This window comes from Eubalaena glacialis, chromosome 6, assembly GCF_028564815.1.
Source record: "Eubalaena glacialis isolate mEubGla1 chromosome 6, mEubGla1.1.hap2.+ XY, whole genome shotgun sequence".
Lineage (NCBI taxonomy): Eukaryota > Metazoa > Chordata > Mammalia > Artiodactyla > Balaenidae > Eubalaena > Eubalaena glacialis.
The window spans coordinates 49,526,612-49,540,482 of NC_083721.1; the positions used below are offsets into that span (position 1 = coordinate 49,526,612).

General features: G+C 39.7%; 1 protein-coding gene across 38 annotated transcripts in view; it reads right to left on the reverse strand.

The window, feature by feature from the left end:
* ABI3BP (ABI family member 3 binding protein) overlaps positions 1-7,668 on the reverse strand; it is a 264,662-nt gene extending 256,994 nt beyond the window's left edge. For all 38 annotated transcript variants that reach the window (XM_061194088.1, XM_061194099.1, XM_061194116.1 and 35 more), the window contains exon 1: positions 7,506-7,668. In XM_061194088.1, coding sequence (XP_061050071.1) covers positions 7,506-7,584 — 79 coding nt within the window. In that variant the 5' untranslated portion in view covers positions 7,585-7,668. The remainder of the gene's footprint in view (positions 1-7,505) is intronic.
* Positions 7,669-13,871: the final 6,203 nt, after the last annotated feature.

A 13,871-nucleotide genomic window follows, 5' to 3' on the forward strand; every position in this document is an offset into this window, starting at 1 on the left:
ACCTTACAGCAACTCCTCCATATACTGGAAGAGCCACTCAGTGATGTTTCAGAAACATATTTTATGGGGACTGTATCATCAACTTCATAGGTGTTAATTGCTTAATATTTGTACATTTTGTCAAAGAGAACTTTCATTTTGTCTTACGTTTTCTCTTTTTAAGAGATGATGGCAGCTGAGTCTTACAAGGAAAGAAAAGTTTCTATTTTGGGGGCATTTACTTTGCATACTGCTTTACTTGGGATTGACCACACTTGAGGAATCTAGGCATTGACTGTCCTTTTATATACAGAAAATAGGGTCCACATTGAGTGCTGAATATATACCTTGAGTCTTTGTAGTAGTAAGATATTTATCTCAATTCTCAGGGATTTCCTACAACAACTCCAACCATGGAGGGAGACAAATTGGTTAGTTTGCCTGCTGGGCATCTGCCACTAAAGGCTGAACTCTGTGAGAAGTAGAGGGGGTGTTAATGCCCAAACCAGTATATTTTTCTGGAGTTAGATTTGCTGTATTCATAGTTCCACTATATCATTTACCAGCTGTGTGGCTTCAATCAGCCATTGGCCGTTTTGTGGTGGGTAGACTCTAAGATAACCCCCAATAATCCCCATCTCCCATTATTGGGTAATCCTCTTGTGTGACAGGACCTGGAAGTTGCTTCTATCCAATAGAATATGGCAAAGGTGATGGGTTGCCACTTCCATGATTAGGCTGTATTGTAATTTCCGTCTTGCCTGCAGACGCATCTGGGCTTGTACACCTTGATGAAGCAAGAGGCCATAATAGAGAAGCCCATGTGGCAAAGAAAAGAGGTGACCTCTGGCCAACAGCCAGTACAGAAATGAGGCCCTTAAACCAATGATCCTCAGGGAACTGAACTCTACCAATAGCCACAAGAACTTGAAAGGTGATCCTTTCCCAGTTGAGACTTCAGATGAGACCTGAACCTGGCTAACACCTCTGTTGCAGCCTTGTGAAAGACCATGAAGGGGACGACCCAACTAAGCCAGACTCAGACTCCTAACCCACAGAAACAGTGAAACAAAAAATGTGTGATGTTTTAAGCTGCTAATTTTGTAGTAATTTATCATGCAGTAGACGATAATGTATTCTTTAGGCTTAGTTCCTCATCTGTGAAATGGGGATAATAATATATATTCCATAGGTGTAAGGATAAAATGAGACAATGTATATAAACACTTAGCATTAAACAGCATGCCTGATACTTAGTAATACGGTTGTTGTCATAGTCTTTAAATGTTATTTTAACAGAATGTATGTATTTAAACCATTGTTTTTCTTTTTTTAGCGTGTTCATTCTTTGGCTGATACTATTTATTTTTATATTTTTATTTTACTACTCTAGTAATGTCTCACATTAGATTATCCTATTAATTTTTTAATTTTACATTTATTTTTAGATCACTTTTATTAAGTTCATCTATTTACTTTCCATATTCTCCCTTGCTTTTATACCTGCTTTTATAAATGGCAATCAGGAATCAGGTAAAAGGGAAATCATTCTGAGGATGGTGACCCAGATAGAATAGTTGGTCACATTTGCTTAATGCCCCTCCCTTCATTAGACACCTCACTTTTGTCTTAAAGAAATATTCTGTCAACACACATTAACCTATAAAAACATTTTAACTGTCTTTTCTATAATACAGTATCAATGAATTCGTCTATTCTCAAGTGCTACCCTGTGCCTCATTAACTTTTTCTTTTAATAAATGTATTTATTTATTTTTGGCTGCGTTGGGTCTTTGTTGCTGCACGTGGGCTTTCTCTAGTTGCGGTGAGCGGGAGCTACTCTGTTGAGGTGCGCAGGCTTCTCATTGAGGTGGCTTCTCTTGTTGCGGAGCACGGCCTCTAGGCACACGGGCTTCAGTAGTTGTGGCACGCAGGCTCAGTAGTTGTGGTGCACGGGCTTAGTTGTTCCGCAGCATGTGGGATCTTCCCAGACCAGGACTCGAACCCATGTCCCCTGCATTGGCAGGCGGATTCTTAACCACTGCGCCACCAGAGAAGCCCCTGCCTCATTAACTTTTGAGAGCGAGAGATAGAGACTAAAATTCCTTAATATTTAGTATCTCAGCCTGATATAGCAGTCTATAAGACTAAACTAAACTAGTGAACGTGTAATTAGCACAGAGACACCTTATTTTTAAGCACTGGGTTCTAAACATGATAGTCTTAGCATCAAAAAACTATATTTGACCAATTTTTACATTCCTAATACAAGTTTCTTTTATCACAGGGGCTGGATCTCATTCAGTTTTACCTAGTAGACAGTGCTTGAATAGACAAACAAATCTATACAACTGCCAAGAAACTAGAGCTGTAGAAAATGCTAAAATAATTCCCCTGTGGTTTTCAGACTTGTTTGTTTTCTTTTAGCAGTGGAACCATTTTTTCCTAATGTACTCTTTAATACAGTCCCACCAATATGTAAATGTATACTACTCAAATAAAAGCAGAAATCCATCCATCAGGGTTCTTTGGCCTCCCCACTATTCTTCCCCCAAACTCCTTGTGCTAAGATGGAAAAGACCCTCCCTGGCTCCTTACAGGTATTAACCACCCTCTGGAGAAAGGGACTGGGTCACTGGAGTGACACATTCTTATTTTGTCAAAGTGAGGTTGGGAGCGCTCCAAGGAGAGTGAGAGCTAGGCTCCAGGTGAGTGTCTGGGAAAGTTTAGAGTAAGACATGAGCCCTCTTCTCCAAAGACAATCTGCTACTTCTGCTTTGTAATCAATCTTGAGGAGTCAAGACAGATAGAGACAAGGAAGACACAGTCACATCCAGTGTGGACTCAGTCTTGGCTTTCCCTCTGGGTACTTTAGAACACCTGCTGAGCTCTGGCCCCTGGAAGTGGCCTGGGCTCTGGCCATGCAGCTACCCCTGTCGGGAAGGCCCTTCCACTACTCTCCTCCTTGCCCCAATGTATGTTTGTCTTCCAGGCTCCTACTTGGGTGCCTTATCCCCTCATAATTTTTGACCCCTCTAGTCTGGATTGGGTCCTTTCTGATTGTTCTCAAAGTTCTTTGTGCTTCAGCCAAATCAGAGGATGTTCTCACTCTAATGTAATTATTCCTTTACAACCCTGTCTTCTCCGTCAACTGGTCAGGAAGACAGGTATCAAGCCTTGTCTTCCCAGCCTCAGTGCTCTGAATATACATGGAATACAGTTTGTTACTTGAACAAATTAATATATCTTTATGTAGAGCAAGGAACTGATATTACATAGAAATTAAAGGTATGGTCTTTTGCCACTTGCTGGCTGGATGACTTTGGGCAAACACTTTGAGGTACAATTTTATCCTCTGTAAATTGAGAGTAATAAAATACCTGCTTTATAGGGGAACTTCGAGCATTTAGTTAGTTTTCCACATTAAAAATATTTAGCCCTAAATTACCACAAACAATATGAGCTCAAATAATGTTATCTATAATAATAGTGATGAGTTATTGATAGCTATGAGAGCTACTTTTATTAACATGATCTGCCCTGCGATTTTTTTTCTCCTTGGAGTCAGAGATTTCTACCCTGTCAGGTAACAACCTGAGGCCAAAAGCCAGCTGCCTCTTCCCTCTGCACTAGCCAAGAGTCACAGCCAAGAGCCTCATTCCCTCGGGCCATCTGATCACACTTGTATCGGAGATGCTCCTCTCTGGTTTTCCTCACACCTACATCAGGAGGACTGATAGAGCTGGCTAGAAATAGTAGCCTTTGCCTTCTAACTGACTGCAATTTTCCAAACACAGGAGTTTCTGCAGAGGTGTGTCAAGCCTCTCATGTCCCATTATATGCTTTTTTTTTTGGCTTCCTTCACTACATACATATTGTTCTCTGTGGTTTTTATTTCTGCCTGTATGCCAGGAAAAAAAAAGTTCTGTGGTGCCAAGAATAAAGAATCCTAGGGGTATCTGGAGCACAGGGGCTTTCAAGGGTATAAAACGATGTGGGAATTCTTCTTCAGGGCCTGTGTATTATGGTCTAATTCTCCTCCTGAAAAACAAGTTCAAGAGGATCTCTCCTGGAGGATCTGTGAGGCTTTATCAGTCCCCACAGAAAAGCTGATCCTAGGGCAAAGGTGCAGCTTTCCATAGACAAAAGCAGTGTTTGAACTTGACAGTCAAACATTGGGTTGAGGAAGTTCGGGCTGGAAAACAGTAGAGTCCTTCTCTCATTGTCCTGCAGAGCAACACAACTCCCTTGCCCCACCTTTCACCAAGAACATGCCACCTCATTTGCTACCCTCCCAGAGGTTTGTCAGATAGTCTGAACACAAGATCACATATTATTTGGTGTGCATATATTTTTCGGTATTGATCTACTTTTCTGCAACCCAATAAACATTTTTTTGAATACCTGTTATATGTCAGACCCTTTACTAAAAGTTTTGCGACTCTTACCTCATTTACTCCTAAAATACTGTAAGACAGTTATCATTATTCCCATTTTACAGATAAGAAAACTGAGGCTTAGCAAAGGTAAATGATTTGCCAAAGAACATAGTCATCAAGGGGTAGGGAGGAGAAGAGGTCCATTAATAATATTCTCAAACTTTATTTTAAGCTTTTAAAAAGTAACAAAGACTCTTGCAGTACCTTATTTTCTATAACAAAGTATGTGGTTATGTATGCAAGTATGCATAAGACACGTAAGAAGTGATTTCTTATTTAAAAAATAATTTCTTTTCCCTATAAATAGTCAGCTGTATTTATCTTTATCAACTATACGCCCCCCCCCCCCCACACTCACACGCAGCAGACAGGTTCTAGGGAAAATGTGAAGATTAGGATAATGTTTAAAATCTTTACAAGAAACCTTTTATTCAAGGGAAGGACAGCATTCACATGTACACTACAGAACTTAACTCCTAAGATTTGGGTCGGAACAGGGCAGAACACAGATATTCAGTCAGGAACCTGGGATCCAGTCCTGGTTCTGTCATCAATGTGGGAAAGTTACTAAATCTCCCTGAATTTGGGTGCCTCCATTTGTAAAATAAATGGTTATATTGGTCAATGGTTCCCAAATATTGACCTGTGATGAAGTTTTCATCAGTCTGTGGTAAAATGAGAAAAATAAAACAATGGACTTATTTGTATCAATTCATTTGTTTTATAAATCTGTTAAAATGGTTAGCTTTTATGAGCAATGGGGGTTTCCCTCCTTTGAACATTCTCACATGGCGTAATTCAAGTATGTCCTCTATAATGGGACCCTGATATTAAAAAGAATATGTATTTTTATGGGTCCATAAATCCAAAGATCTGGGAAACCCTAGCCTAGGTGATCACTAACGTCCTTCCTAGCTCCAAAATTCTATACTCTTCTTAAATGACAAATGGTATTTAACTAACTCTAAAGTAGGAAGGAAAAAGAAAAGAAAAAACCTTTTATCTCTTTTTTTTCTTATTTATCTCAGTATTTTCCCAAATGTGAAAAATAAGCCCCTGGCAAGATATAATAGCTATTTCACTAGAAAAAGGACTCTTAGTCAAATGAGTTTGGGAAACAATGGGTTAAAAAGGTGGGACAGTTTTCTTTACCGAGAAATTTTCAGAAACTGTCAAGTTCTAAAGTCTGTTGTGACCCCCCCCCGGAACAGAAAAAAGCATGAATGCTCCCCAAGTAATTGATGGGGAGAAGATGTCTGCCCCAAACCCCTTTTGAGGACAGTATACCTATTCCTGGAATGCAGTTTGAAAAAAGGCAACTTCAGCTAAAAGAAAGTCCCTCGGTAGCTTCAATGATAAAGAAAAAACATAGCATTAGAGACAAGGAGACTTGTCATTTATTTTATAATTGTATTAATTTGATAGGTTTTTTTTTTCAAATTACTGAACCTATGGATATTTTTTAAAATTACAAAAGAAACCTGGATGAAAATACTTCAGATTAAAGTGCAATGAACAAGACAAAAGTTTTGTGGCTGTTTTTGACAATTTTTTTTTTACCATAACAAATAAAGGAAAATTGTGTCATGAGATTTGCATCTAGTGATTGCAACATGATAATTAAAACATTTGGAATTTGCATAAGTCTGCAGTCACAAAATTATGGCTAGCATCCTTACACAGTAAATACAAGGTAAAATAAAAACATTTGTAGGTATTAAGCCTGAGAAAAACTCCAGACTTTTCTCAGATGGTGGGTCCTTGTTAAATATTTTAGCAGTAGAACAGCTAATTCTGAATGCTTGTGGCTCATGACTGATTTATTTAAACACTTTTACTATGATCAAGAAATAGAATGCTTGATAGAAGAGAAAGATCTAATAGTGTATATTTTTATTTTATTTTATTTTATTTTGCAGAGTTATCTTAGAGTGAACAGGTTTACTCAGCCTTTTTTATTGCTTTTTATATCATCATGTGAAATATCAACTAGCCAAACCCTTCAGCCTTCACACTCTGGATTCAAGTTTCACTTAACACACTGAAGAGAGAATGGTTTTCACTTGGGACAAGATGATCTTGGAGCAAACTACCCAGAAGGAGGACCTAGCAGGATCTTTGGATATTCTGACCTGAACAATCTTTCTTTCCGACTCTATGCACAGCAGGGTTTTGACAAGCCCATGGCTCTGCATTGCCTCTGATATTTTCCATCATAACTGTATGAAAATTCCAGCCTGTTTTTCCTAATCCTGCTGACTACAGCACTCTGCAACCATAAAAAGCCTTCACAGACCTGAAGTTGGCTTAGAAAAGTGCCTCTGCAAAGGAGCAAAAAAATACATGCAACATTTATGTTCAAAGATAGGAGAGAGGTGAGCTCTTGTTTTGGTGCTGATGGGCTCAAGAGATTGTTTTTAGAGTCTAAATTAAGACATTTTCATTTTCTTCTGATGACATTTGTAAACAAAATACCAACACTAAAATGAGAGCAATTTAGCCAGGAAAAGGGGGAGTGTCGTGTCCAGCAGATCAAACCCTCTTCCAAATTCCACCAGAGAGAAATGTCTATATATCAGCACATGACCGTTCTTTGTTGGTGTGCCCTGACTAGAATCCTTCAGCCTCCAAGCTAACAGGTATGTGTGAGGTTTACACAAAAGATTCTAGGTTTCAAATTAGCTTCTTTTAAACCTTCAGCTACCACTGATTTAGTCTCTGAGGAGGGGGATAAAAACACCAAACAAGTCTTTTCAGCAGACTATATAATACCCATCTATACAATACAATTCAATATACAAATACTGTAGTTGAAGCTATACCATTCAAGCTACTGTGAACATCTGCTAAATCTAATAAGAAGTTGGTTTTCATCTTTTGCAATAAAGAGATCCAACTGAAAAGTAAATAGAGGGGGGCGTGGGGAAGCAAAAGTTTAAGCTACTTCTCCACACATTTGAATTTTGACTCTCCGAGAAGAACTCTATTCCCCCCATCTGGCAAAGCAGATCACATTTAATACCAACATTTAAAAACTAGTATCTTTTAAACATTATTTTGAAAACACAAAACATCAGAGCTACTTGCCTTTTGGCAATTTCTGTGCATTTCCCAGGGCTAGTGCAATACTTCCACAGAGAAGTAGACACCCCAAGCTGGAGATCATGTTGCATTTGCCACCTCACACGGGGAGTGATGCTGGTGGGAGTCCCGCAACCCTGGAGCTGCATTTAAGTGGACTGTCTCTCGGTGACAGAGGAGGGCGGCTGCACTTAGCTGTGCTGTGGGCTTACTCACAGGGGGTGGAGACAAAATGACATCACACCCTTTCCCACACACACATCAAAAAAAAAAAAAAAAAAAAAAAAACGCACAGCAGCAAAAACATATCACCACATTTCCTGCTAGGTTGTAACTGTCTGTCTCTTCTCTTCCCTCTATGATATAAAACTTGAAATTATGGTCAAAAATATTTATGAAAGAAAAAGTATTTGGGCAGTTTTGAAGCATGTGATGAACTCTTTTTAAAAATCCAGAAAAGACATCTTTAAAACCATTGGAACGTTAAAAATATAAAATGAAACCTTATTAGGAAGGAAACTTTTTAATTATCTGGTAAACCAATCCAATTCTTCTTTCAAAGGGGAGTAAGCTCATAAAAATTCACTTTGAACCATTTTGAAGTTCCAATATCATGAGAAACTTTTAAGAGTAAGTCATTGGCTACACAGCTATTCATTATATATAATACACATGCATGCATTCGTAGATATACACACAGATATATATTGGGTTGGCCAAAATGTTCGTTTGGGTTTTTCCCGACTGATGTTACAGGAAAACGCGAACAAACTTTTGGCCAACCCAATACATATGGATATTCTATAGATGTGGAGATATAGAGAAATCACTATCACTAATTGATCCCCAGCTCTGGGACAGGCTCTGTAATAGTGTCTTTACCTACATTATTGCATTTTAATCCTCACAGTGACCACACAGGAGATCTTGTGTTATCTCTCTTTCACCAGTGAGAAAAAACTGAGCCTCAGAGAGGTTGAGTCCTGACCAAGCCAGTGTATTCTAATGGTTAATAATTTGGATGGGCTTTGGAGTAGAACTGGCTGGGTATAAACTTGGATGCTATGTGCCTTTGAACACATTTCTCCGTCTATATCTCATCAACACTGGTTACATTTAAGGGCTTGCTCCATGCCAGGCACTGATCTGATCAATTCACATCTATTCATATGTATTCCTTAAAATAACCTAGGAGACAGGCATTGCCATCACCCCCAGTATACAGAGAAACTGGGCATAGGGAGGTTAAATGAAAGGCCCAAGGTCACAGTGCTAGTAAGCAACAGACCTGGCATTTTAATCAGACAATTTAACCCCAGAGCTTCCACTCTTCATTACTACACTTTAAATTCAAAAATAGAGATGACAGTACCAATTTCACAAATTTGCTAGCAGGACTTTTGGACAGTACTTACCATAGTGCCTGGTACACAGGAAGCATATCATAAATGATAGTCAATGAAAACAACAAAAATAATGACGATAATAAATCCCCCAATTAAGCAGAACTATGATTCTAACCCAGGTACATCCACCTCCAAAGCCCATGTGTATCTTCTCTCCCTCTACATCACATGACCCCAAATACAGGCATTGCTGGAATGACTGGGTTAATAAAGCACTTTAAATGTTGTCAGTACATTTAAATCAACTCTTTGAAAATAGCTTATTTCATGAGGTTGCTGTAGCTGAACCAAAACAGTAAAAGGGAAATGGAATAATGGTGGTCCAATGAAATTCTAGTCAAAAAACTTACTAAAAGAAAAAAAGACACACTGAAGAGATGGCCCCGTCTTCCAAATAAAGCGTGAGAAGGCACATTGTTAAAGTCATTTAGAGCTGGCCCCGGCTAAGCTTCCAGCACAGGAATGCTCTGGCACTGGCTACGAGGGGATTGGGTTATTTAACAGGTCTTTTTCGTCTCTAATTTTTTACTTGAATAGGCAGCTCTCTCAAACCCCCAGTTTAGACATTCATCCAGCTGGCACTGCTGATTCTACTTCTATATCTATTGCCATCAAGTTAAGCCAGTGAGGCCACTATGCTAGCAGGAAATGACAGGGTTTTTTTTTTTTGAGGGGGGGTAAAAAAGAGCAGAAATATTGGTGGGTGGGGGAAAGGCTGGTTCTTCAAAACAGTGTGAGAAGCCGGCCGGAAGGTTAGGTAATGGAATTCAGGAATCAGTGTCTGCTTGGCCTGCGGGCTAAATCAGGTCTACATTAGCAATTGTTATTTGCAGATTGGAACTGACTGGGGGCTAATTAAACAAAGGTCAGTCTCTGATTAGTATTTTGTCAGAAAAAGTTGGTTGCATTACTATAGCTAGTGGGACAATGAACATTCATTGAAGACCCTGAAAGTATAGAGGTCTCTTCAGATCCGGAAGGAGGCACGTCCTAAAGAAACGGACCACGTCAGAGAAGGCATTTTACCTTCTCAACAAACAAAAAGTTTTCTGTCATGTCAGAGTCTCAACCCCAACAGGAGGTAGACAAATAGTCCAGAAGAACTGTTAATGGCCTTGCTCATAGAGGAAAACATCAGGGCTGTGGTCATGTAACCACTGGAGGATTTAAGGCCATTTTTTAAGGAAGAATTACCTTTTGCCTGTGGGTAGATTGGAGATGACTGTCGAAGAATTTGCACACACACACACACACACACACACACACACACACCCCGTACGTCTCCCAGGTGTCACAAGAGAATGCCAAACCTAAGTCCTGGTTCAAATGCCTCTGCAGGCACCTGTGTCTGTATTTACCTGGAAATACAGAAATGTGAAGCTCTATTTGTGAGATGTAGAATCTCAGATTGAAAAACGTTGTTTTACACATTTATTCAAAGCCCGTAAGAGTGTATAACACCAAGAATGAACCCTAATGTAAGATATGAACTCTGGATGAGGACAGTGTGTCATTGGAGGTTCATCAGTTATAACACATGGTAAAACCTCTGGTGGGGGGATGTTGGTAATGGGAGGGCCAGGGGTATATGGTATATCTCTCCATGTCCGGGAGCCAGGGGTAGGTATTTGGGAAATCTAAGTACCTTCAGCTCAATTTTGCTGTGAACCTAAAAATGCTCTAAAAAAATAAAGTTTATTACCAAAAATTTTTGTTGAAAGAACATTTAGGAAGAACTTCTGGAAAATCACATAAACTATATTTGTATTTTCCCTCTGTTCTGTGAAGCCAGGGGACCATGCCTGTTTTTGTCTATCACTGTACCCAGTGACTAGAATCTGATAGGAATGCCATATGTTAAGATGAATAAGGGTCAAATGAAGCAGAATCCATCAATTCCTCCATATTGTCTAAAGGTATCAAGCCAGAGAAAGCTAGACTATGACTTGGAATGTACTATTGTTAGGGAAGGGAGGTAATTCTCCAAGAGTCTCTCACATTTCTGGATGTCCTATGAGAAGAGGCACTGATTCCCTGTGCTCCAGACTACCTTTTCAATGATGTTGCTACAGCAAACAGCCTTGGAAGAGAGAAGTTTGTTTACTGACTCATATAATAAAGGTAATGTCTCCCTCTGGGCAAAGGGAACACATGCTCATTGTCTACTATCAAAGATTCAAGTTCCCTAAGCTTAGGTTTCCTTTCTTGTAATACAACCTGTGGCATGTTTGTAGGTATCACCTATACCTCTTGGTGTGGTCCTGTGGAAACTGGGGCTCCTCGAATGAGCACAGATGCTGATATTCAAGCTATGACTGTTGCTGGGAGTGAATAACTGTCCTTTGTCTTTGACCCAGCATCCTTGTGTCTCCTGCCTGCATCTGTGAAGTGTGCGGGTTGGCTTGCACATACGGTAAAATCCCAACCCTTCACAATTCCTGACTTTAGCATTGACCCACTCCATAATATTTTGTTAGGTAATCTTTGGTATAGTGCCATTACCTACATTCAAGTTCACAGTAAGAATCAGCCACGAAACTATCGTGCATAGTAAGAGCGCTGCCGACATTGTTTATTAAATCATATAGTACCCTCTTTAGAAAAGCTCTGGGGGAAAACCTCTGTTCTTTATGTCCAAAAAAATGTAATTCTTTTTTCTGATCAGCTGCATTTATTTTGTGACATTGTTCTCTGTTTGCATAGACCGTTAGAAAACCAGAGCCAAATGCGTCCCCCACCCATATTAAGTACATATAGGTCTTTGCAGTGCACATATTTTGACATCATCCCTGGCTTTTTTTTATCCCCATCCTTTTTTCTTGCTTATTTTACTTAGAGTCGTTATGTGGTTTTGTAAGTTGCTTTCATTTTTTTTCTGGAACAAGGTGAAGTAATAAACAAACTCCCCACACTGGAGTTATGTCAAAAATATGTGTCAAAATAGGTGAAGTGGGAATCTGGGAATGTGCTCTCTGCTTTCCTTTTCTACGCAACAGTAAACCCTGATGGATTTCTGGTACAATGATTGTAGAGCATACTTTCTTTATTTATATTTTCTCCTTGGGAAAGTGGGCAAAAGGCAGGAGGATGCCCAGAACACTACTTGTAGTTTTCCATCATTTTATGTTTGGCTTTTTAAGTGTTGAACATTAATTCCATTATTTGAAATGAGACTTCCACTAAAACTCATCAGTCTTTCAAATCTTGCACGTAAACTCTGTGCAGTCATTTTACCCATCCGCTCACACTTTTGAGTCTCTCATACGTAATGCCCTATGCTAAGAGATTTTTAAAGGCTTATAGATCTACAACTAATAAAATGCAAAGATATGCTGTGGGTTTCTAGGGGATGCTAATAAAAATAATTTTTATTATGACTCATATTTGAAACTGGAAACCCAGTGTTCCATGTTTTCAGCCCAAACATTGTTTCTGTAATTACCGTACTGAATGAGACTCATGATCCAATTGGAGGAGTATCCTGCTCCAGTGGGGGTACATCTGACCAGAGCACGAAGTTCTTTTCCACAATGCTTTTTTGGCACAGGGAAGTACGGCCCTTTAAATGCCTAAGTGATGTTTGCAGATCATTCTTCAGTCTGTCTAAATCTTGACTAGATTTTTGGCTTCATAGCTTTGAAGGAATTAGCAACTTGTATTTATAAAAAACTGTAAAGAATTCTTTCTTTTTATTAAGCTGGAAACAGGCTTCTTTAAGACCTAAGTTGTACATCTCTGAGCTCTGAAGTTTGCCTTCCTTATTTTGTCTGAATTCTGCTTTCTTTGTGGAAGTGCTGAGTACTGAGCTGAGCTTGTGCAGGTGAAGGAAATACCTCCCACCTAGGATTTAAATGATATAAAAATTGAGGGAGTCAATTGCTGAGTGGGGAATACAAATTAGTAAACCAGAGAAGGGACTCTGAATAGGAGGATGTGCCAGAGGAGGGTCCCTAAAGTAGAGTACAGCATCAGGGAGTTCAAGAGCATGGGAAACATAAGGAGGCAGCAGAAGGTAGGCAAGTAGCATGGTGGTCCTGGGAACATACCCTAGATAGGAGATTTTGCCAGTAGGCTGACATTTATACTTCATTGCATGTGGTATATGGGAGGCCTGATGTGTACTAAAGCCTGGGATGAGACAGCCATGATCATGGCCTCCTAAACAGCAGAGTCTGGATCTTCTTAATTTATTGTTTAATGGAAGTGCTACTTCTCTGGACACTTCCCAACTTTGTTACATTGTTTTTAGGTGTGACAACCAGGTTACAAGCAGAGTTAATTAAATTCTTTAAAGATATTACAAAATTGAGGTTGAGAATTACATTGTGGAATAATGTCTCTATGAGAGGATGAACAGAAATAAGGAAATGGAAAAAAAGGACCCCTTTGAAGACAATTTGAGGCCATATCTCCCCCCAGGATATGCATTTGTGGGTCCTTTTGGCCATAGCTACCACTGAAATAAAGTATAGAACAGTATTCCAAAGGGAAGGACACATTCTAAATCCAATTAGAAAAATATACGCCGAGGAGGGGGACCAAAGAGGTGGAGTGCGAGGACGTGGAGCTCAACTCCCCTCACAATGCATCAAAAATACGTCGACATGTGGAACAACTCTCATGGAAAACTAACTGGAAAATGGCAGAAAAACTCCTATACAACCAAAGCTGCAAGAAGGATCTCCACGTAACCAGGTAGGACAGAAAAAAAAGGCATTGGGTTGGGATCTGCATCCCTGGGAAGGGCCACAAGGGTGGACCCTCTCCCTAGGGAGCAAGTAGGCTGAGGCTGAATCTGGGTATCTCAGTCCTGGGGTCCTGCAGGGAGGAAAAAGGTCCGCTTTCCTGCTGGGAAATCCACTGAGACAGATAAAAGGACCGGAGGAGCCTAGACTCTACTCTCAAGGAGTGTGTGTACACTTTTGCTGACAATCAGGACAGAGGCCTCGTCACACTTCCCAATCCA